This window comes from Ranitomeya variabilis, chromosome 3 (assembly GCF_051348905.1).
Source record: "Ranitomeya variabilis isolate aRanVar5 chromosome 3, aRanVar5.hap1, whole genome shotgun sequence".
Taxonomy (NCBI): Eukaryota; Metazoa; Chordata; class Amphibia; order Anura; family Dendrobatidae; genus Ranitomeya; species Ranitomeya variabilis.
This window is the reverse complement of record NC_135234.1, coordinates 702,597,042-702,621,654: the sequence shown is the minus strand read 5'-3', so window position 1 is coordinate 702,621,654 and position 24,613 is coordinate 702,597,042. Positions and strand designations below refer to the sequence as shown.

At 44.1% G+C, this 24,613-nt stretch overlaps 1 protein-coding gene across 3 annotated transcripts in view; it reads right to left on the bottom strand.

Moving 5' to 3' along the window:
- Nucleotides 1–24,613, bottom strand: part of SPART (spartin) — a 55,861-nt gene continuing 31,248 nt past the window's right edge. The window contains exons 2-9 of one of the 3 annotated variants that reach the window (XM_077298208.1): nt 10,737–11,551; nt 8,610–8,807; nt 6,596–6,734; nt 4,979–5,173; nt 3,873–4,031; nt 3,701–3,791; nt 3,362–3,407; nt 1,445–1,583 (exon numbers count right to left, since the gene is read on the bottom strand). In XM_077298208.1, the coding sequence (XP_077154323.1) occupies nt 3,362–3,407; nt 3,701–3,791; nt 3,873–4,031; nt 4,979–5,173; nt 6,596–6,734; nt 8,610–8,807; nt 10,737–11,549 (1,641 nt within the window). In that variant the 5' untranslated portion in view covers nt 11,550–11,551 and the 3' untranslated portion in view covers nt 1,445–1,583. Of the gene's footprint in view, nt 1,584–3,361; nt 3,408–3,700; nt 3,792–3,872; nt 4,032–4,978; nt 5,174–6,595; nt 6,735–8,609; nt 8,808–10,736; nt 11,552–24,613 lie in introns of all 3 variants that reach the window. The other 2 variants (XM_077298207.1, XM_077298206.1) reach the window with 2 other exon arrangements.

Below are 24,613 nucleotides of genomic sequence, written 5' to 3'. Positions count from 1 at the left end.
CTGCTGGGGCCACCGGAAGGTGAGAATATCACGATTTATTTTTTTAAATTATTTTTAACATTATAGGCTAAGTGCACACGTTCATGAATGTGTACAGAATTTTCCTGAGCAAAACCTTTTTACTATTGATGTTGCATAGGCAGCATCAATAGTAAAAAGTTGGTCACACTTGTCAAACACTTTGTTTGACAAGTGTGACCAACCTGTCAATCAGTAAATCGGGGAAGCTCCGGGAAAAAAAACACATGCGGATTTACTGGGAAGGGTGTCCGGTTTTGCTCAGGAAAATTCTGCACACATTCCTGAACGTGTGCACTTAGCCCAACTTGCATTGCACAGTCTGAGACAGTAAGTCCTGTGAGCAGCACCCTTACCTGACACTAGGGGGCACTTTTTTTTTTGCAAAGCAGCCACACATGGCAAGGCCAGACTGCATTCACCAGACCGCAGCACCCTCCTCTTTACGATCCTTTTAGCATGTAATAGAATATTTTTCAGCTCTTCTGACAAGCAAGCCTCACAGGTAAGGGCTGCCATTTCCTCTGAATCATATTATCTACTCTCCAGCACTACATTTTCACAAAGGCAGCTAGTAGGGAACCTAAATGGCCATTTTAAAGGGATTATCCCACTGTTAAATATCACTTACTGTATATAGTGTTTGCAATTTATGTTTTGAAAAAAAAAATCAAAAAAAAAATCCAGTGAAGAGTTCATTTCTGGTACCACCTTGTGTTCAAAGAGTGTAGCCCGTCTCCACCTTATGAGCCAATTGCCGGTGGTCACACATGCCTAGTTCCTCCCTCTACATAGTTTACTGCAAAACTGACAATAAAAATGGCTTTCTGCCCCGCTTGTCAGTTAAGATACATGGTAGTGTCTCTAGCAGAAGGAATCTGTTAGCTGCCAGAAGGGGAAGGAGACCAATTCTGCTTTTCACCCAGTCCAGTGATGGGAACTATTTATGCTACTATAGGCACTGCAAATTACCTTAAAAACACCAATACCCAGTCAGGAATTTTAGTGTAATAGTGATCCCTGGGATGTCCCATTTACCACAAAATCCAAAACGTACATAAGTATTGTCTTCAGAAGGTTAAATCACAAGGAATATTACATGTACAACATCTGTCTGGAGACAATAAGTCAGGAATTTACTTTTAGGACCAGGCCATTATTGTTATTACTTTGCGTTTCAGACTATTAATATTGCTATTGTTTCTATTCGTATAGTGGAATATTTTTAGACCTGATCTTTGTGCCAACGTTTCACACAGTTCTTGCTCTAATAATGTATAGAAGAGAAGCCTATTAAAAACCAAGCGCATATTGTGTTAGCCAGTGTGAAGGTTTAGTGTCTCGTTAAGGCAGAGGGGAGAGTGGGATTACGGCGTCAGTGCGGATCCTTCTTGTCCTGTTTCTCTTTCAGTTTGTATTCGTCCAGAATGACGTGACTGGTTTCTTTTGCAGTTTTTTTCACTATTGCTTTTATACCTAAATGGTCAATATTAAGTGCAGTCACCCCGACATTGATTGCAGAGTTTACGGCATCGTCAGTGGCATGACCAGCATCTTTCCCATACCTACAAAAAAAAAATAAAGTCAAATAGTTTCATTGGGAAGTAAGCTGTTAAAGATGAAATTGGTAGAATTTGTGCATCTGTGTAATTAATGTGCCAGGACGAGTTCTCCGGCTAGTATACATAACCCGTGTGCTACAGGCTCAGGCCATACAGATACTGAAGTGTCACCATATTATGGAGGGATCACTCTACTTTGTGCTTGATATGAGGGAAAAGGCCTAATCCGAGAGTGATCAGCAAAAAAGTTTTTGGTACTGCGCTTCCTGGCAAAATAATTGCACATGTGAGAAAAGATATAAAAACAATTTTAGATTTTGTCAATGTTCAATTAAAAGTTTGATTAAGAGTGTAATTGCTGTCAAAAAATTACATGGAATTAACAGAATATAAGAAGGTTGTTCCCAAGACAGCAAGTTCTCACCTATCCGAGGGATGATGGATAATCCAGTGATTGCTAGGGGTCAGGTCCCAGGAGCACCCAGTAATCCTGAGCATGGGACCTTAGACTATGAGAATTGGACTCTGCAGATAGATGACTGCCACCAAAGAAAGCGCAGTACAGACCTCCTATTTCCGGCTCTGCCACAGACAAAGGGAGCAGAGATCGAGCACATACACCTCCACTTTATTCAAGAATTGGCTCTGCAGAATTGATCCTCGCAGATTCCACAGTGCCAGTCTCACAATCAGTGGGGGCTCCAGTGCTCTGACCCCCAGCAATTATTAGGTTAAAGATTGAGGAGATACATCAGTCTTGGGAATAACCTTTTAAATGATGCAGGTTATGCTTGAATTAAGAAAAACATTACACACCATCACCCCAGCACAAGACACTGAATACATACAGATCTCCATCTGCAGTTAAGAGGTATTGGTCTATAGGGGTTTGTGAAGTAGACCATCTCACCCACTGACAGATCTGTAATATGCACAGGACACCACTTTGTAACTGTTACACCTGTACTACAGAACAATTAGAAGAGAAATTCTACCCTAAACATGGGACATGATCCTGTTAAGATGCTGTAAGAAATTAGCAAAGTAGGTTGTTCCTACGTTTGGAGGTTATTGGCTTGAATGCGGTGGAAATAGCCATCATTTGCTATAGATGTTTGGAGCTGAAGTCTGATACCACGTGCACGTGATTTGGGTTATTGTCCACATATTCCTTAATATTTTAATGTAGAGCTTCTGACTACATCTTCTAATTACAGCCATTTGAGCATTTCCACCAAGAAACAGATCCGTTATCCTCAGATACTGTGAGACAAGTGCAATACAGAAGGCTTCCAATTTGCGTCCGTGTCCCACAAATCTCCATAGGCTTGAAAGACTAGTCTGATTCGCAAATCGGAGGAGAATGGCACCCGCTCAGTCACACTATCTATATTGGCAACAGGACCTCGATTGCACATGTCTGAATGCGCCAGCACCTCTCCATTGTACAGATCCGTTCATTTTTATGGTATCTGAAAATTTTTGGAACTCCCATAGGAATGAGAAGAGGCGGACACCTGCAGCCGCCTCTCCATGGCTGAAACATGCAACGTGGTGTCATTCTTGGAGCGAACGGGTGCCAGAGGACTATGAAGCTATCCGAAGTTCATGAGCATCTTGTGGAATTCAAATGGTCATAATGATAACTGTAATTATAGGAATATTAATACACTGTATAAAACAACAATACCCCAAAGTAATAATTTAAGGATTTAACAATTAAAATGTCAAAATTAGTGATGATTGAAGAGGAAAATGACTAAAACAACAATAGTAATCACTTATGGTTTCGTAGCCGGAGGTTCATCCACACGGAGAGCCCTATATCTAAAATGGAAATATTAGTCGTGTTATAATTACAGATAATTATTATGCATATTAGATTCATTTTTGGTAAGAGAGCATAAAATATCTTGGAACTGCTTGGATAAATTCTTATTTTCAACCATTAAAGCGGATCTGTTGGCAGAATAAAATATTATGACGTTTGGGTAGAAGTTGTCAAGTCCAACTATTAGTTAAAATAGTAAAAAAAAAAAAAAAGTTCTGAGTCTATATTACACACGTCGACCCAAACTATTATGTTCAGTTACTGATGGAAAACAGGTAGTCAGACCTACTTGTATTTGACCGTATGCACAGTCTCAGAGGCCACACTCTTGGTGACATTCTTCGCGGCGTGCTCTAAACCCTGCCAGACCGTTGCGAATCCTTTAAATAAAAACAAGAAAAATTTGTGGGAGGTGGATCTCCAAAAATCACAAAATATCATCTTTGTAGCCATGTACATACCTTGTACTCCACTTGCTGCTACCACCATAGCGCCATCCAATGGCGATTTACCATCCTTGTCTTTCTTCAGTGATTCAGGGAGAAGTTTGCTGCCATGTTTCTTCACGTGTGGCCCCAGCTCTCTCCCAACACAGCTTGCAACAGCGCAGACTCCATCCACTAGGACAAAAACACCCATCAGTCATGGATATTTAGCACAAAGAAAAAAAAAAAAAAACACAAGGGTAAAGCAGACATGACTCATTACCAAATAATTCTGCTATCAAAAAGTGTACCCATAACGCCATTAACTGGGATCAATTTACGATCAAAGATCAGGGGCTTAACTATAGGGGGTGCAGAGACTGCAGTTGCAATTGGAGCCTAGGGAAGGGAGGTGAGCGGCAAGTGGTCCGTTTGGCCCTTTTGAGAGATCAATACTAGTAAAGAAATTCTGAGAATGTGATAATGGATGCCAGCACATATTTCAAGCTGCAACCTGTTCTAGTTATGTCAGGATGAGTTACAACCAAAAAAATACCACTTGAGATGCGTAAACTGTCATAGGAGTAGCACTGTAAGCAAACATACCTAATCTGCTCTTTCCGCTGCAGAGCAGGGCTGTAATATAACAAAAGGAAAAACCTTCTCCCAGACTGATTACAATGGGGTTTTTCTTCTGGCTTTATCCTGCTCCGTTCTCGTTTGTAAACCAGTTCTGCTGAGTCAGTCTGACAGCTTTATAGCAGGGCATAGAGACTGACTGAGCACACAGCCAGACACAGAGGACACAAATTTTTCTCCATCTCTCTCCTGTTAAAGCCCTACGGCTTAGTTAGCAGGCCAGGTAAGTTTGTTCACGATGCTTCTCTGACACTTGGGACTCAAGTCTTGAGCAGTGTGTCTTCATGCTGAAAGCCTTCCTGACAACTATGAAGAGTTGCAGCTTGATATATGGGATGGCGGCTATTTTTATGATGTTCTTGGAGAACCCCTTTAAAAGACCGGTTGGAGATTTTGACTTGCGGCACATGAGCGTCAAGCTACGTAAAGGACAAGGCTTTACCTCTACTATTCAGTTCAAAAGAGCTTTTAAGAAAAGTCTCCAGAATACTTTATAACTTTACCTAGGAATTGACTGACTTTAACTGCTCCTCCGGTGGCTTGCTTGGCTACGTTGAGCCCTTTGGCCACTGTGGGACTGACCTCCATAGGTTTATCCTCGGGTTGTATGTGCTCTCTTAATTTGGTAGCGCCTTTGTGAATGGCTTTTTCAGTTAATTCTGCGCCTTTAACCAGACCCCAACTCAGCCAAGAAGCTCCTAGATAACGAAAATAAATTAAAGACAGCAAAACTTTATGGTTTAATATCAGCAGCACAGAAGTTTATGGCCATATATATTGTAAACTTTAAACTTTTCTCATTTCTACACTTTGTTTCCAAATCCAGAGTTCATGTTTCAGACACATGGCCGACACTGTGATTTTAAGTAATTTTTGCAATGTAGAGCATCAAAGATGGACTACAAAGTGTAATAGAGTATGCCTTTTTTGATGGCTGGCATGTGAAGCAACAACATCTAATACATTACATTGTATGGTCAAAAGGGAACAGACGTCTCCCATTATGGCAAATCATTGTGACTAGTTGTTCAAACAGAAAACTGCCTCCTAATTGGAGATCCAAACAAAACATTCACAGCATCAATGCTCTTCTTTAATTTACTGGCACACCATCAATATACAGGTAATAAAGTGCAAGTGGAAGGTTTCGCCTCTTGTGACAACTGGGGCTTGGAGTGAACATTTGGGATTGAGGACACCCCATTTTTCATGTGCATCCATTGGGAGTTGGTGCTGACATGTGCAAAATAAAAATTCAGTGTTCATTTCAGGGTTGAACATACATTTCTGAAAACACCGTATGTGACTGCTGAATCCTGACACTGTTTAATATCCACACTGTCAGGATTCCCCAATATGTCAGCTTGAGCTGTCGTCACATGGCCCAAATATGTGATTTGCTTAGTCTTGGTCACATTTAGACTCACTTTGCACATCTGTCAATAAAACATTGAGAGGAGTAGGAAAGATGGCTAGTTGGGACATGACGACCACTTGAGTGGATCGTAGAGGAGAATTCTGACATTTGTGTTCAGCCTAGACACCTCTTTAAATATCAAAAATGTAATTACCGTCTAGACCAGTAGTCCCCAAGCGGTGGTTCAGATGTCACATTTGCCTGACCACATGACAGTATGTCTGCAGAGCTGGAGTCTGTGTCCATTTTGGTGGAGTTTGAGTGGTTATAAAATGGACCGACTCCCGACAATATATAATAAATTAGTACAGTAGTTCAATGCAGTGGTGATGTACATTTTTTTCGTAAGGAGAAGTAACGTAGTTTTTTTTTCTTCTTACACACGAATAACCAAATTGTAACAGCATGTATAAAGGCATGAGAATGGTCCTCTTGTGTCTGTCTGTCCCTACCGGCAGCATGGCCGTGTGCATGGACCAGTGTCACGGAGATGCTGGAACATGGTAGCGATGCCAGAACATAGGTATGGAATTCAGGACATTGCTCAGGAATCTGGGAACTTCTATTTCTTTCTATATCCTAAAAAGAACTGAACGAATTCCATGACTCTTATTACATTTCTTTCAACTTCTTCTCAGATGTTTTTCCCCTTCTCTTATGAAGAATCATGTATCAGTAATAGTCATGGGTCCGGAATCTTTACCTTGGAGAATTCCCTGGGCCACCTTCTCACTCCATGGAGCTTGTTCTTCCTTCTCCCTTGGCGTCGGCTCAGGCTCAGGCATAGAAATCACGTGTATTGTCCGAGTCAGGTCTATGACTTCACCTGATGCTTCACCGGGCTTCATAGGAGAAATAATACACAGTTCAGTAAATCACACCATGAGCCGATACAGCTGTCCTGTCTGTATAATATTTGGTTTATCCTTTCAATATTTTATATTGAATGTCAACCCCAAGCCCCCCCCCCCAACCAGTGGATCCCTTGGTGTCCAGGACACTTTGTACAGCACGACTGGCTCAATAGATTATATCAGTACATTCAACTCAGCATCTCTGGACGTACCATAACTGCCAGCCAAAAATCAGCTAGTGGTCTACCCCAATCCTCAATATAAATGTACAGGCATGGCTTGGTTGTATTACATGGGGGGGGGGGGGGGGTTTGGGTTAAGTTTCAGGGTCAAGTAGTACCCCCTCTAATGTAATTGGGGTTTAAGCCCAGAAGGGGTCAGAAATGTGCATTTTCTGTCTAAGGGTACCGTTACACTAAACAATTTACCAACGATCACGACCAGCGATACGACCTGGCCGTGATCGTTGGTAAGTCGTTGTGTGGTCGCTGGAGAGCTGTCACACAGACAGCTCTCCAGCGACCAACGATGCCGAAGTCCCCGGGTAACCAGGGTAAACATCGGGTTACTAAGCGCAGGGCCGCGCTTAGTAACCCAATGTTTACCCTGGTTACCATTGTAAATGTAAAAAAAACACACAAAAAAAACCAAAACACTACATACTTACATTCCGATGTCCGTCAGGTCCCTCGCCGTCTGCTTCCCGCACTGACTGTCAGTGCCGGCCGTAAAGCACAGCACAGCGGTGACGTCACCGCTGTGCTCTGCTTTTACTTTACGGCCAGCGCTCACAGTCAGTGCGGGAAGCAGACGGCGAGGGACCTGACGGACATCGGAATGTAAGTATGTAGTGTTTTTTTTTTTTTTTATATTTACACTGGTAACCAGGGTAAACATCGGGTTACCAAGCGCGGCCCTACACTTAGTAACCCGATGCTTACCCTGGTTACCCGGGGACTTCGGCATCGTTGGAGAGCTGTCTGTGTGACAGCTCTCCAGCGACCACACAACGACGAAACAGCGACGCTGCAGCGATCAGCATCGTTGTCTATATCGCTGCAGCGTCGCTTAATGTGACGGTACCTTTAGTGCAGCTGTGAAACAAGGGACGGAAACTTATATTCTTCTGCCATATTGCAGGCTCTCCAGATTACACCATGGGGGGTTTGGAAACATTTTAGGTATAAAGACGACATTGACCCAATTGAAGACGCAATGAATAATTATGGACGAAGGGAATGGACGCAATCTATCTATATATCCATTTACTAAGACGACTGGCAGGACTTGTTGCAGGAACACTTCTGCAGGAAAACGCATACTAAAAAATCTAAACGAAAAGTCAGGAATTGTCAGTGTCCCAACTAATCCCACAGACATTAGGATCATCAGCTTACAGTAGATCCATCATCAGACTATGTGATCACATGTGAGGGCAGGTTAGTTGAGCTATTTGGCTAATAGGTGTAACCAGAGCAGACAGTTATGAGTCTGGTGTAGCCATGAGAGGAAAGCATCGCCCACCATGATTATTGTGATTGACAGGTCACTATGTTCTCACACACAGCAGTCATCAAACACGCAGCTTTATTCTTCGACTGCTCCCATTAGCAAAATGGCACAATATTTCTGTTGCAGTTTTTGCTGCAAAGATGGCAGATCTGTCGCTGTATTATACGGCCTCCATATAGACGACATTCTGATGAGAGATCTGCTTTAGCTCCTGGATCCTCTAGGTGCAATGCAGAAAATACTGCGGTCACTATATCAAATCGATATCATAAAACCAGCGAGTAAAACTCCGTTCTGCCAAAGCCATGTACATCGTATGACCTGGGTGATCTTTTTCTGCTTTTCACTTACTTGAATTCTCAGGTCGGACATCTGTTTCATTAGGTCTTCAAAGAGCTCCAGATCCGCTGCTGGGAGCTCAGCGGAGAGCACTACCCCAACGTAAGAGCCGGGGAGCTGCGACATCAGGTCGGGGAACATGTACACCCCATTATTAGAGCGTAAGACTGGAGACTGGTTAGACATGAGCGGGTACAGCCAGTCACACACCTGCCAAACAAAACGAGTGTAGGCGTTATTCTACAGATTTCTTTATTTTTGCACCATCCTATGTAACTTTTTTTTTTTTAAATAGATTGCCGCCTTCTCCGGTATCCGCTGCTCCGCTCCTCTTCCGAGTGACGTCACCTCTCTGCAGACTTTCTGGGTCACGCTGCGCTCTGACCTGAAGGGACTCTGGAACATCAGAACGTGGCGCCATAGGCTTTTATGTTACAAGACTTGCAGTGACATCACTCCGAAGGGGAGCAGAACGATCCTAAAGAAGGTGGTGGAAGAGGAGTATATTAACATATGCACGGATTTATTAAAAACAATTCTTCGCGAGTGCCTAGACCTAGAGCACGGCCCCTTTAGTTTACGTACTACGGGGATAGTTACTATATACTGTACAGCAGCCTTAGAATTACTGAAACTCTAATTCAAAACAATTTAAAAAAAAAAGTTATTCTAAAAGTAAGTCTGAGAAATACAGATCTAGTATACAAGAGTCTCAATTAGTCATTTGTGTTTTCCTTTTTGTATTGTGGTGTTTGTTGCCATAATTTGCACCAAATTGCAAAACGTTGTCAAAATGTCGCACGTTAGTCCTCAAGTGCAGGAAAATAAAGTTAGATTTCACACTTCAGTACGGAAGTAAGAATTTCACAAAAATTATGCAGCATTTCAAGAAATTGCTAGTGACGACTTAGGCCAAAATATCTGGATAAGGAGAACCACATCAAGATTGTCAAATGGGATGAAAAAATAAAATTAAAAAAAAAAAGTTTACTCCAGGAAAAAAAAGGCATATAGAATAATGAATCGGGGGTCATATACTCCAATTTGGTAAGGTCTAGTGCAGCTCTTACTAAATTCTCAGTAGGGTTTTAGAACCCAAGGCTGACGGAGACTAAATAGAAAATAGGTCGAATGCCAGTCTCAGCGTGGCAGAAACACAATCTTACCCATGCATTTTTAATGAAGAGGATGTTGTGCCGTTATAAACAGTGCAAGATGCCATCTACATATTTATATAGTATAACGATGTTTAAATATTCTTCAGGTAACATCATCTGAATTCACAAGACCTGCTTACAGATCACATGATTCAATATGGCTGTTATTATTTGGCCTCTCTAAACCACGGCCCTCTCCTAGATACATCATTGTTTAATCACACAGACATCACTATGCAGTCAGGGCAAACAGACTATAGAGGTGGCCAACACAGCCACTATGGCTACCACACAAGAGGTAACCCAATTTAAAGGCGCCAGTCATTGACTGCTCTTGCCGGTGATTCAGAAGCTCCCTGTCTGAGCAGCACTTTCCATCATCACCCCTGACAAGGTCTTCTTTTTTTTTTCTCCCACAAAATCTATAGCAACAGAAGATAGATGCGAGTACAGCACTGCCTTTCTGCTTCTGTCTTTTTGCAGGAACATGGGCTCACACAATTTGGTCACATTGTACTCCACCTCAGATTTAGAAGGCTAGTCTATATAGATGCAATGCAGTTCTGAATTTTTATTTTCACTGCTCATCATCTTGGCATGATCAGACTGTGTCTGTACATTTATTTCAATTTGCTAGGAGATGCTGGTCAATTTAGTTTTTTTCGCTTTTGAGAGGGAGTAAGTGACTACCTCCATATTTGATGAGCACTCCTCCCATTTCATCTTAGGCTGTTTTTTTAATTAGAGCTGGATCCTATCTACCCGTTACATATATAGGACTAGGCCCTGGAGAGGCAAGTTTGTTAGTCTAGGAACCCATCTAGAGGGCACCTTGTTGTTTGATGGCCACAGTTTTATCACAAGTTGCTCAAACTTCTATGTAATGTTGGCAGATAATATATAACCGGTGGCCCTAGCACTGGAAGGTTTAGGAGATACTACAACTCCTTTTTTTGCATATTGTACCAAATGTACAGCTTACCTGGAGGAAAGCAGGAGGGCGGTTTGGGTCCATTTCACTACTGGTGTCCATAAACTTAATAATGCGAAGATACCCTGGATATGAGGGGGCGCTCACTAATCCATCAGGTGTCACATAGAAGATCTGGACTCCCCTCGGTATAAGGATCAGTTCTTCTGCGTCTACTCCCAGACTCTGCACTGGCGGTGGCTGTGTGGGCACAGCATAAAACTCATCCCCGAATATCGAATGTTCCCCAGACTCAGTACCATAAGAAACCGTGTAATGTCCATCTGTGGCCTGGGGGGTATATGCTGGGGGTGCGGAGACCCCCGCTACGTGCGGATCCATTGCTGCTCCACTGTTCTGTGCTATACACGAGACCCCATTCACTGGCTCTGAAGGAAATGGTGGTAACGTTGGCGGTGTTGGCCTTTCAGGTTTTTCTTTCTCTTTTGGTGGCAGTGATGGATATATCGTTGGCACTGGGGCAGATGCACCCACAGCGGGTGGGTTTGCAGGGGGTCCTGACATGCTCTGCTGTAAGATATTCAGTCGGGTATTGACGTTCTCCAGGGTCTCTCGCATTTTCCCTTGCATTTGTCTGGCGGCATCCCAGGCTGGTCCGGTGCACTCCGGTCCCTGTAAGGAGACACTTAGTCCTCTTATCAGATGCTCCTGGCCTTGCTTGTAAAAGTTGCGAGCTTCTTCCTTGTATCCGGTCTCATCGGTGTTCAAACCTTTGTTAATGTAGACAAACGCTTTCCTGTATTCTTCCTCGATACTTCGTATTAAAGCGTTGTCCTGCATCTCCGCTAGGGGCTGCTTTTCCATTACTGAAAAAAATAAAGTGCAACATATCAGAAGAAAATAAAGCTCAGGCACATAGAAATGACATCACTATCCGCACGACTGATTAGGTCGGCAATGATCAGCCCATATTGGCTTCATTTTTATTAAACAGATGTAGCAGAGATTAAATCATTTCTCTTATTTTTTTTTTACTTAAAGGGAACCTGTCACCCCGTTTTTTCCGTATGAGATAAAAATACTGTTAAATAGGGCCTGAGCTGTGCATTGTAATAGTGTATTTTGTGGACCCCGATTCCCCACCTATGCTGCCGAAATACGTTACCAAAGTAGTCGTTTTCGCCTGTCAATCAGGCTGGTCTGGTCAGATGGGCGTGGTGTCTTCCCCCAGATCTTGCTTAGTTTTCCGTTGGTGGCGTAGTGGTGTGCGCATGTCCAAGGTCCCGAATCCACTGCACAGGGGAGTGAAAAGAGCGCGATGTGCGCTATTTCATTGGTGGGGGCGGCCATTTCATTGGTGATCGGTGGGGGCGGCCATCTTCCTTTGGCCGCGCGTGCACAGAAGCGGCGCTCTGCTGGCCGCAGCTTCAGGAAAATGGCCGCGGGATGCCGCGCGTGCACAGATGGAGATCGCGGTGGCCATTTTCCTGAAGCAGAGTTCGCATCTCTGCTTCAGGAAAATGGCCGCCACGATCTCCATCTGCGCACGCGCGGCATCCCGCGGCCATTTTCCTGAAGCCGCGGCCAGCAGAGCGCCGCTTCTGCGCACGCGCGGCCAAAGGAAGATGGCCGCCCCCACCAATGAAATAGCGCACATCGCGCTCTTTTCACTCCCCTGTGCAGTGGATTCGGGACCTTGGACATGCGCACACCACTACGCCACCAACGGAAAACTAAGCAAGATCTGGGGGAAGACACCACGCCCATCTGACCAGACCAGCCTGATTGACAGGCGAAAACGACTACTTTGGTAACATATTTCGGCAGCATAGGTGGGGAATCTGGGTCCACAAAATACACTATTGCAATGCACAGCTCAGGCCCTATTTAACAGTATTTTTATCTCATACGGAAAAAACGGGGTGACAGGTTCCCTTTAAATGGAAGTTTTTGGGGCCTAAAAATATTTTGCAACTTTTTTTTTTTTTTCCCACTTTTGCTGGGAGGTGCTGGTAAATTTAGTTTTTTTGCATTATGAGTAAGCAACTGCTTCCATATTTGGCCGAGAACTTCTACTGAATTGTCAGTTTTTAATTTTGTACCACTTTCCTCTCCCCATCTCTTTGCATTAAAGAACCACTCCTCCCATCAAAGTTTTTATCCTCTTAATCAGGGCCGGCTCCAGGTTTTTGAGGGCCCCGGGCGAAAGAGTCTCAGTGGGCCCCCCCCCCTTTAAAATATATCACGATTCATGATGCCCAGATACAGCGGAGAAATATAGGTATAGTACAATGCCAGATTTCACTTCTTACATGAGTGATAGCTATTGTAAATTCTGCAGTGTATATATACAGGGGAGAGGTACTGTGCAGTGTATATATACAGGAGGAGTGGTACTGTGCAGTGTATATATACAGGAGGAGTGGTACTGTGCAGTGTATATATACAGGGGGAGTGGTACTGTGCAGTGTATATATACAGGAGGAGTGGTACTGTGCAGTGTATATATACAGGAGGAGTGGTACTGTGCAGTGTATATATACAGGGGAGAGGTACTGTGCAGTGTATATATACAGGAGGAGCGGTACTGTGCAGTGTATATATACAGGGGAGAGGTACTGTACAGTGTATATATACACAGGAGGAGAGGTACTGTGCAGTGTATATATACAGGGGAGAGGTACTGTGCAGTGTATATATACAGGAGGAGAGGTACTGTGCAGTATATATACAGGAGGAGTGGTACTGTGCGGTGTATATATAGAGGGGAGAGGTACTGTGCAGTGTATATATACAGGAGGAGTGGTACTGTGCAGTGTATATATACAGGAGGAGCGGTACTGTGCAGTATATATACAGGAGGAGAGGTACTGTGCGGTGTATATATAGAGGGGAGTGGTACTGTGCAGTGTATATATACAGGAGGAGTGGTACTGTGCGGTGTATATATACAGGAGGAGTGGTGCTATGCAGTGTATATATACAGGAGGAGTGGTACTGTGCAGTGTATATATACAGGAGGAGTGGTACTGTACAGTGTATATATACAGGAGGAGTGGTGCTATGCAGTGTATATATACAGGAGTGGTACTGTGCAGTGTATATATACAGGAGGAGTGGTACTGTACAGTGTATATATACAGGAGGAGTGGTGCTATGCAGTGTATATATACAGGAGGAGTGGTACTGTACAGTGTATATATACAGGAGGAGAGGTACTGTGCAGTGTATATATACAGGACAGGAGATATGGTAATGTGCAGTGTATATATACAGGACAGGAGGAGTGGTAATGTGCAGTGTATATATACAGGACAGGAGGAGTGGTACTGTGCAGTGTATATATACAGGAGGAGTGGTACTGTGCAGTGTATATATACAGGACAGGAGGAGTGGTACTGTGTAGTGTATATATACAGGACAGGAGGAGCGGTACTGTGCAGTGTATATATACAGGACAGGAGGAGCGGTACTGTGCAGTGTATATATACAGGACAGGAGGAGTGGTACTGTGCAGTGTATATATACAGGACAGGAGGAGTGGTACTGTGTAGTGTATATATACAGGACAGGAGGAGCGGTACTGTGCAGTGTATATATACAGGACAGGAGGAGTGGTACTGTGCAGTGTATATATACAGGAGGAGTGGTACTGTGCAGTGTATATATACAGGACAGGAGGAGTGGTACTGTGCAGTGTATATATACAGGAGGAGTGGTACTGTGCAGTGTATATATACAGGACAGGAGGAGTGGTACTGTGTAGTGTATATATACAGGACAGGAGGAGCGGTACTGTGCAGTGTATATATACAGGACAGGAGGAGCGGTACTGTGCAGTGTATATATACAGGACAGGAGGAGTGGTACTGTGCAGTGTATATATACAGGACAGGAGGAGTGGTACTGTGTAGTGTATATATACAGGACAGGAGGAGCGGTACTGTGCAGTGTATATATACAGGACAGGAGGAGTGGTACTGTGCAGTGTATATATACAGGAGGAGTGGTACTGTGCAGTGTATATATACAGGACAGGAGGAGTGGTACTGTGCAGTGTATATATACAGGAGGAGTGGTACTGTGCAGTGTATATATACAGGACAGGAGGAGCGGTACTGTACAGTGTATATATACAGGGGAGATGTACTGTGCAGTGTATATATACAGGAGGAGTGGTGCTATGCAGTGTATATATACAGGACAGGAGTGGTACTGTACAGTGTATATATACAGGGGAGTGGTACTGTGCAGTGTATATACTTCAACAGCCGCCCAGCCCAGGCCCCCAGCACCTGTCCTGTATATATATTATATACACTGTAGCTATACAGGCTGTGCTGGGGGCCTGGGCTGGGAGGCTGCTGTAGTATATATATATCAGCTGCAGCCGCCCAGCCCATGGCCGCCCCAGGTCACCCAGTCCCAGACTGTCAGAACATACAGCGATATAGCATTGCACTCACTCAGGTGCTGGTAGGAGCTCCGTTCAGCAGTGCACACAGTCAGGAGATTCAGAGCAGGAGAACTCTCCGCCCACAATGTCACGCTGGCTGTGTCCTTAATTAACCCCTATGTGTGCCTGGCCCTGCACTGACAGTGAGAAGATGCTTGTGCCAGCGCAAATTGAAAGGGTAGAAAGGGTTAAAGCAGCCAGATGGCTCTATGACTGTGTGAGTGGGCCCCCCTGTCTCGTCAGGGCCCCGGCAATTGCCCGGCTAGGCCGGGTGTTGACGCCGGCCCTGCTCTTAATATATTGCAATCATATTATATAGCATTGTTTACTTACAATTGCTCATTTTGCCTTTCTACCCAGTTAATTCTTCTCTTTTCTCTGCTCTATGTAGAAACAGGAAGTCTCTTGTCCCTGCATTTATTTCCCTCTTCACCTCCTGACACATCTGCTCCCTCTTCCCCTCTGCCAGGGACTTTTGCAGTGATGACAGGGATAATAGACCTCCTGTTGCTACATAGAGCTTAGAAGGAGTCGGCTAGTCAGTTTTTAATCACGTGATGTTATAGACCCAATTCAAATGAGAAGAATTAGCTGGGTAGAAAGGCAAAATGAGCAATTGTATGTACACAGTGCTATATATTACAGTCATCATATTATAAGGATAAAAATTTTGATAAGAGCGCTTTAACTGGGCATCAGTCAGTATGGGGATGTTTGGGGTGTCTTTTCCTGGCAATTCTCAGGATCTTGATGCAACGGCCATGTCAATAGTCTGTGGCAGCCAGACCAGAGTTCTGTGACCCTCCTACTAAATGCGGCACCACCTCTTCTAATTAAAGTGCCCCGCTAGGTCATGTGAACTGCAAGGTAACAAGTTACAAACTCTTCATCAGAACCAACTCCCTGACCAATTCTTCGTTTACTTATTCTACAGCCAGTAAAGTGCATGGAAACGAAGCCTGTAAAGTCCAAATGGCGCAATGTTTTGGAATTATCTTAATATATACTTACCTTGTAATGTCTTCACATCCTGTTCCTCCCAGATGTGTCCGGATCCCAGAATTCCAAGCGGAAGAAGTTCACCGACCTCCATATTGGGACACCCAAGTGATGGGTGTCTCAATATGGAAACTGCTGGTGGTACCAGCCTCTTATGCGGTACCACCAGCTGAACACCGTCGCACCACACACACACACACACACACACACACACTGTATACGCCGTACACACCACACCCACTCTGTATATAGAGCGCTGCATATACGCCGTACGCAGCCTCTTGCGCGGTACCACCAGTGGAACACCGTCACACCACTCACTCTGTATACGCCGTACGCACCACACACACACACACACACACACACACACACACTGTATACGCCGTGCGCAGCCTCTTGCGCGGTACCACCAGCGGAACACCGTCACAAACACGCCACCGCGATCAGCCGAATGATTCACTGACCGCCGCCATCTTTGTACAGGAGGAGCGCATGCGCAGTTTTAATGTGACCGCCGCTATCTGTCTGCACAAAGATGGCAACGACCTGATTTACTGCGCAAATTCTTTTAACACAGGGGGAGGGGTGAGTGCACATAGGAAAGAGGACACACGGGGGGGGGGCTTGCAGCTCAAATGAGAGAACACATGAGGGAAGAAGACAGCACAGGAAGGAGAGAGAAAGAGAGCAGACAAGGGGGAGCACATGGGGTACACAGGTCAAAGAAGAGCACAGACGGGAGAAGTCAGCACATGGGGAAAGAGAGTGGATAGGTGAGTAAGCACATGGGGGAGAGATTCTCAATGCTGCAAAGTCTGCCCCCATCGTGACATTACCGCGCTCCCGATGCGATAGCATCCGGCCTCCATCTAGATTAGAGTATATTGCCTTACAGATGTCCAGAGGAACCACATGAGGGCACGTAAACTGAATTAGGATTCTGTCTTGCAGACCTATATTGCAGTCTGTGCCTGAGCACCATATGTATAAGGCCCTATTAGAATATTTGTTTATTTTGTACTCATTCCTTCCTTGTATGAAAGCTCCAAGAAAACAGACCAACTCTGCATGTTGGCTGTCATCCATTGTGCAAATATTACCCCACAAAATGCCCCAAAACAACGTATTACATACGCACAAAATTTCATAAAAAAAGAAATGGACCCATCATCGCACACCATGATGTATGAACAGGTCATCTGGTATTTTTTTTAATCTTTGCAGAATACACATTTATATCCTTCACATCCTTTCTTTGCTGCCAAATGTGGCTCATATTTTATATGAAATGATGTTCTATCTGGCTTAATATTGTTGCAGAACTGAACATGGATACAGGAATAGTAAAAATATTCTCAATAGCGATGAGTGAACGTGCTCGGAAAAGGCGTTATCTGCGCAAGCTCAGGTACAAACTGAGTGTCTTCGGTGTGCTCAAATATGTTCGAGGCACCGCGGCTGCAACACATGCAGGGACGGGGAACCCCAGGGACATTTACGGCCCTCGATGACCTTTTATCAGGCCCCCGAGCAGATTCTCAGGGACCGCATTATTGAGCAGGGAGCTGTATTTTGATTACAAGCAGTTCATTAATTTCTTCTTGCTCTGTTAGCACACACACGCAATGCTTACTGCTGAACATTGAAGGGCATGCAATGAAAGATTATGTCCTGACACCAGTGCCAGAGTCAGGATGTACTTTGTGGGTGGAGATTGTACGGCCCCCGAAGGATGGTATAAATAGCCAAATGGCCCTTTGCAGGAAAAAAAAAAAAAGGAAGATTCCCCACCCCTGGCCTAAGAGTATGTGCACACGATCAGTAATTGCTGCGGGTTTGACGCTGCGTATTTTTAGGTGTTCAAAAGACAAGGCATGCGTTCAAATAATGGCAGAGCGAACATGCGCTGCATCCAAAGTATTGCTACTTCCAGATTGTGTGCAACCGGCCTAACAAACAGGTAATCCCTGCATTGTGGCTGTGTAACAGCTGCAAGACATGCAGCCGCGGGGCCTCAAACATATTACCCGCGCACGCCCCAGTCACTATGTTAGCACACGAGCATGCACATAACACCTTATCCCAGCCCTCCTTCACTACGGCTTTTATTCACAGAGGCCTGTCTGCCTCACAGATTAGAATGAAGTAATTACGTAACAGCAGATAATCGCTCAGACCTGACTGGGATCACTGTAATCCACACAATGTGGCGAGCACCTAATATTAGAGTATAATGCTGGTGGTACATATAGGAAAGATGACTAGAGACCAGTAAAATCCAACATCTGTCTCTGTAGTCCCATAGGTGGCTATTGCACTATTAGATTTGGGTAGGTGCTAATGAATCCAGGCTTATAAAGGAACTGTACAAATTAAAATGAAACGGTCACTTCCAAAATAGTGATTTACCTTCAAATACAAGGGTGATCTGCATGTAATTGGCACTTAAACGTCCGTCAGACTTACTGGAAACAAGGCTACAGGGAGAAAGTTGAGTTACATTCTCCCTGCAGCCACTTGCTTTCCAGTCATGGGGGAGGTGCAGCGAGAAGTTACAGTCTCTGCCCACTACATACTGAGCATGGCTGTAATCTCCCCGGCACAGTGATCGGCAGACAGCTCTGCACAGACAGAAGAACAGGCCATCAGTGTGCCAGGCAGTGGTTACAGCACACTCATTGTACAGTGGTGGTGACTGTATCCACGCCCTGCACCGCCCTGATGACTGGAAACAAGCGGCTGCAGGGAGAGTATAGCTTTATTTTCTCCTTATGGCCTTGTGGACATTATTATGTTATTTATTTGCAGGCTACTACCAAAGGCTGCAAATACACTCACCTACACTGGCGTATAAATTGTATGAATGGAACGTGAGGGGGAAAAAAAAAAATTTGTCCCACTTCTGGATGAATGGGACTGACTTTGTATGCAAGCGTGAGCGAACCCTAAAGACAAGCATTTCACCACATACACTTTCAAATACAAATGTGCTTTCTACCAGCAGAAACCAAAGTCTCATAATTGGACCAAATGAAATTATTCTCCCTCAAATTAAATTGAAATGATTCCACTGTCGTTCTCGTAGAATAAAACAGACAGAAGGGTCAGCTGCGCAGTCATGGGACATCCGCACAACTTGTGTTTTTTTGATTTGCAACTCAAATTTCCAATGTTGCCTCAAACGTCCTTCAGCGGATGACAGTTTAGCCAGAAGTCGTTTGTTTTTTAACACTATATATCAGTTATCAAATGCTCAACTGAGTACGACATGTTGAAGAAGCACTTCTTCTCCCATGAAAGGTATAATAATAATAAGAAATAATATTGATATAGCACCATTAATTTTATGGTGCTGTACATGAGATGGGGTTACATACAAAGTCATAGATATCGTTTACAGTAAACAAATTTACGATGACAGACTGGTATAGAGGGGAGAGGACTCTGTCCTTGCGGACTTACATTCTACGGGATAATGGGGAAAAGACAGAGGGTCAGGGGTGCAGCAGCTCCGGTGGTGGTGAGACGGCAGAATATTTATTGCAGGATTTAAGCTTTCCTAAAGAGATGGGTTTTAAGGTTCCGTCTGAAGGATCCGAGGGTGGTGGATAATCGGACGTGTTGAGGCGTGGAATTCCAGAGGATGGGGGATATTCGGGAGAAATCTTGGAGGCGGTTGTGTGAGGAACGAATAAGTGTTGAGGAGAGCAGGAGGTCTTGGGAGGATCGAAGATTGCGTGAGGGAAGATATTGTGAGATTAGTTCAGAGATATAGGGAGGGGACAGGTTGTGGATGACTGTAGATGTGTTAGTAGTTTGAACTGGATTCGTTGGGGAATTGGGAGCCAGTGGAGGGATTTGCAGAGGGCAGAAATAAAGGAGTAGCAAGGAGAGAGGTGGATTAGGCGGGCAGGGCAGCAGTGTTGAGGACAGACTGGAATGGTGCAAGAGAGGCAGCGGGGAGGGTGTTGCAGTAATCGAGGTGGGAAATGATGAGGGCGTGCACAAGAGTTTTAGTAGATTGTGGGCTGAGGAAGGGACGGATTCTGGAAATATTTTTGAGTTGGAGGTGGCAAGAGTTTGGACGTGCGGTTTGCAGGACAGGGAGAATCAAGAGTTACCCCGAGGCAGCGGATTTCAGGCAAGGGAGAGAGCGTGAAGCCGTTTACCATAATAGATAGGTCGGGTAGGGGAGGTACGTGAGATGGAGGAAAGATGATGAGTTCGGTTTTGCCTACATTGAGTACATTGAGATATTTTTGAGTTGGAGGCGACAGGAGGTGGAAAGAGCTTGGATGTGCGGTTTGAAGGATAGGGCAGAGTCAAGGGTTACTCTGAGGCAGCGGACTTCTGGTACGGGGGAAAGTGTGATGTCGTTAATAGTGATAGAAAGGTCAGGTAAGGAAGATCTATGAGACGGAGGAAAGATGAGGAGTTCAGATTTGTCCACATTGAGCTTGAGGAAGCGAGAGGAGAAGAAGGAGGATATGGCTGATATACATCCTGGGATTCTGGACAGCAGAGAGGTGACATCTGAGCCAGAGAGGTAGATCCGAGTGTCATCCGCATACAAGTGGTACTGGAATCCATGGGACTTTATGAGTTGTCCTAGGCCAAGGGTATAGATGGAAAAAAGTAGGGGCCCCAGGACAGAGCCTTGAGGGACTCCAACAGAGAGAGGGCTGGGTGAGTTGGTAGTGTGGGAGTGGGAAACGCTTAATATATTGCAGTCATCACATTATATAGCACTGTGTACTTACAATTGCTCATGTTGCCTTTTTACTCAGATAATTCTTCTCTTTCCCATTAGGTTTATGACATGTGATTAAAAACAGACTAGCTGACTCCTTCTAAGCTCTATGCAGAAACAGGAGGTCAATTTTACCCGTGTGACTCATAAGTCACTGCAAAAGTCCCCGGCAGGAGGAGTAAGAGGGAGCAGCTGGATCAGGCGTTGGAGGAGAATGATAAATGCAGGAAAAAGAGACTTCATATTTCTAGAAAGAGCTGTATAATAATAGAGCTGTATAATATGATGACCGCAATATAATAAGAGGATAAAAAAAAAAGCTTGATGGGAGGAGGAGGAGTGCTTCTCTAAGTAATAGAATTCGCTTTGAAGAAACATACTGCTGCGTTCGGCACTTAGATGACTTCCCAAAGATCAGACCTACAGGTCATGGCATATCCTAGCATATTAATACCTTGTAAATTGAAAACATCCATGATGTATTCTTCAAATAAAAATATTTTTTTATTCAATGAAGTTCAACAATACATTCTTGCTGGACTGTATACAAAATGTAGCTCACTTTCGGGGCATACCGCCACCTTAAAAAAGGACATTGCTATGGATTCTGAGGAGAAAGTCTTACACGCTGGGACACTGCAGGGAGGAACAGGACGCTTACCCCTGATGTGTCACAGGTGTGCGGGCATTTTGTTCCTCCCTGCAGTGTCTCACTATGTAAGGGTATGTGTACACAATCAGATGTTACAGGTTAGTGGATGGGATTTCAAGAAATCTCATCTCCACTATGCGTGTTGAGATGCCCACGGCTCACCTGCGGAGATGGACATGAGGCGCGTCTCTCCAGACAGCAGCATGTCTGTTTATCTTGCACAGACAGACACCAGTCTCCAAAAGAGAATTTTCACCTGTACAATGTATTGGGATGCGGTGATTCCGCACGGTTCAGTGATCATCACATATGGATTCACCTGTGTTCAATAGACGGAGCGCTTTGCACGCAGTGAACATGTGCTGCGTCCAAAGCGCTATCACTTCCGGATCGTCATAGTTAATATAGTGTTATTAACCTGCCCGATGCCCTCACTTACCTGAACACTGCAGGGAGAAATTTAATTTTATCCCCCCTCCCAGGCAGCGTTCTGGTTTCAGTCACGGGGGCCGCAATGCAGAGCGAGCATCAGTCGCTTTGTATACTCAAAGTGGTGACAACAGGCACGGGCAGCGTTGGTTAGTACCGCTATTAACCTGCAGATTTACCCGATATCTCCAGATTAACGACGTTTTTTCTGGTGACAGGTTTCCTTTAAAGGTAGTGGTATGCACCAAAAATGAACTACTATTTGTATATATCCTTGACGGACTGTATCGTTACGCTTCATTGGAGAGATATATATATATATATATATATATATATATATATATATATATATATATATATATATATATATATATATATATACACACACACATACATACATACACATTCATATTCATACATACATACATATAGTCATGGCCAAAAGTATTGACGCCCCTGCAATTCTGTCAGATAATACTCAGTTTCTTCCTGAAAATGACTGCAAACACAAATTCCTTGGTATTATTATCTTCATTTACTTTGTCTTAAATGAAAAAACACAAGAAGAACTGTCCTAAAGCCAAATTAGATATAATTCCACACCAAACATAAAAAAGGGGTGGACAAAAGTATTGGCACCTTTTGAAAAATCATGTGATGCTTCTCTAATTTGTGTAATTAACAGCACCTGTAACTTACCTGTGGCACCTAACAGGTGTTGGCAATAACTAAATCACACTTGCAGCCAGTTGACATGGATTAAAGTTGACTCAACCTCTGTCCTGTGTCCTTGTGTGTACTACATTGAGCATGGAGAAAAGAAAGAAGACCAAAGAACTGTCTGAGGACTTGAGAAACCAAACTGTGAGGAAGCATGAGCAATCTCAAGGCTACAAGTTAATCTCCAAAGACCTGAATGTTCCTGTGTCTACCCTGCACAGTGTCATCAAGAAGTTTAAAGCCCATGGCACTGTGGCTAACCTCCCTAGATGTGGACGGAAAAGAAAAATTGACAAGAGATTTCAACGCAAGATTGTGCGGATGTTGGATAAAGAACCTCGACTAACATCCAAACAAGTTCAAGCTGCCCTGCAGTCTGAGGGTACAACAGTGTCAACCCGTACTATCCGTCGGCATCTGAATGAAAAGGACTGTATGGTAGGAGACCCAGGAAGACCCCACTTCTTACCCCGATACATAAAAAAGCCAGGCTGGAGTTTGCCAAAACTTACCTGAAAAAGCCCAAAACGTTTGGAAGAGTGTTCTCTGGTCAGATGAGACAAAAGTAGAGCTTTTTGGGCAAAGGCATCAACATAGAGTTTACAGGAGAAAAAAAGAGGCATTCAAAGAAAAGAACATGGTCCCTACAGTCAAACATGGCAGAGGTTCCCTGATGTTTTGGGGTTGCTTTGCTGCCTCTGGCACTGGACTGCTTGACCATGTGCATGGCATTATGAAATCTGAAAACTATCAACAAATTTTGCAGCATAATGTAGGGCCCAGTGTGAGAAAGCTGGGTCTCCCTCAGATGTCATGGGTCTTCCAGCAGGACAATGACCTAAAACACACTTCAAAAAGCACTAGAAAATGGTTTGAGAGAAAGCACTGGAGACTTCTAAGGTGGCCAGCAATGAGTCCAGACCTGAATCCCATAGAACACCTGTGGAGAGATCTAAAAATGGCAGTTTGGAGAAGGCTCCCTTCAAATATCAGGGACCTGGAGCAGTTTGCCAAAGAAGAATGGTCTAAAATTCCAGCAGAGCATTGTAAGAAACTCATTGATGGTTACCGGAAGCGGTTGGTCGCAGTTATTTTGGCTAAAGGTTGTGCAACCAAGTATTAGGCTGAGGGTGCCAATACTTTTGTCTGGCCCATTTTTGGAGTTTTGTGTGAAATGATCAATGTTTTGCTTTTTGCTTCATTCTCTTTTTTCATTTAAGACAAATTAAATGAAGATAATAATACCAAAGAATTTGTGTTTGCAATCATTTTCAGGAAGAAACTGAGTATAATCTGACAGAATTGCAGGGGTGTCAATACTTTTGGCCATGAGAGAGAGTGAGTGTGTGTGTGTGTGTGTGTGTGTGTGTGTGTGTGTGTGTGTGTGTGTGTGTGTGTGTGTGTGTGTGTGTGTGTGTGTGTGTGTGTGTGTGTGTGTATGTATATATATATATATATATATATATATATATATATATATATATATATATATATATATATATATATAAAAATATTTTTTTTTTTCCCTGCATATTGCGGTATTTACTTTTTTTTATATTAACTTTTGATACAGTCAAATGAGGGTGGCCTGCAAGCCTAATGGTGGCCTCCTACCACGGTGTACAAGAACCTAAGAGTAGAGCAAAACAGATTAACAAAACCCCAGACCAGCAGCCATGTCAGTAGTCCGCAGAAGTCCAACAAGAGTCCTGCAAACCTCCTGCGACTTGCCGGCATCCCCAGAGTCTTGTGTTTAGTAGACCTGGTGTCACATGATTGCAGTGTTGCACACATGACACCGAGCCTACTAATCAAAAGAGGCGCTGAGGATCCAGGCCAGGAGGAGGCTCGCAGTGCTCAGGTCCAGCGGTCACAGATTACCAATGGGGCAGCTCAACTACTGTCTTTCTATAAAGCTCCAC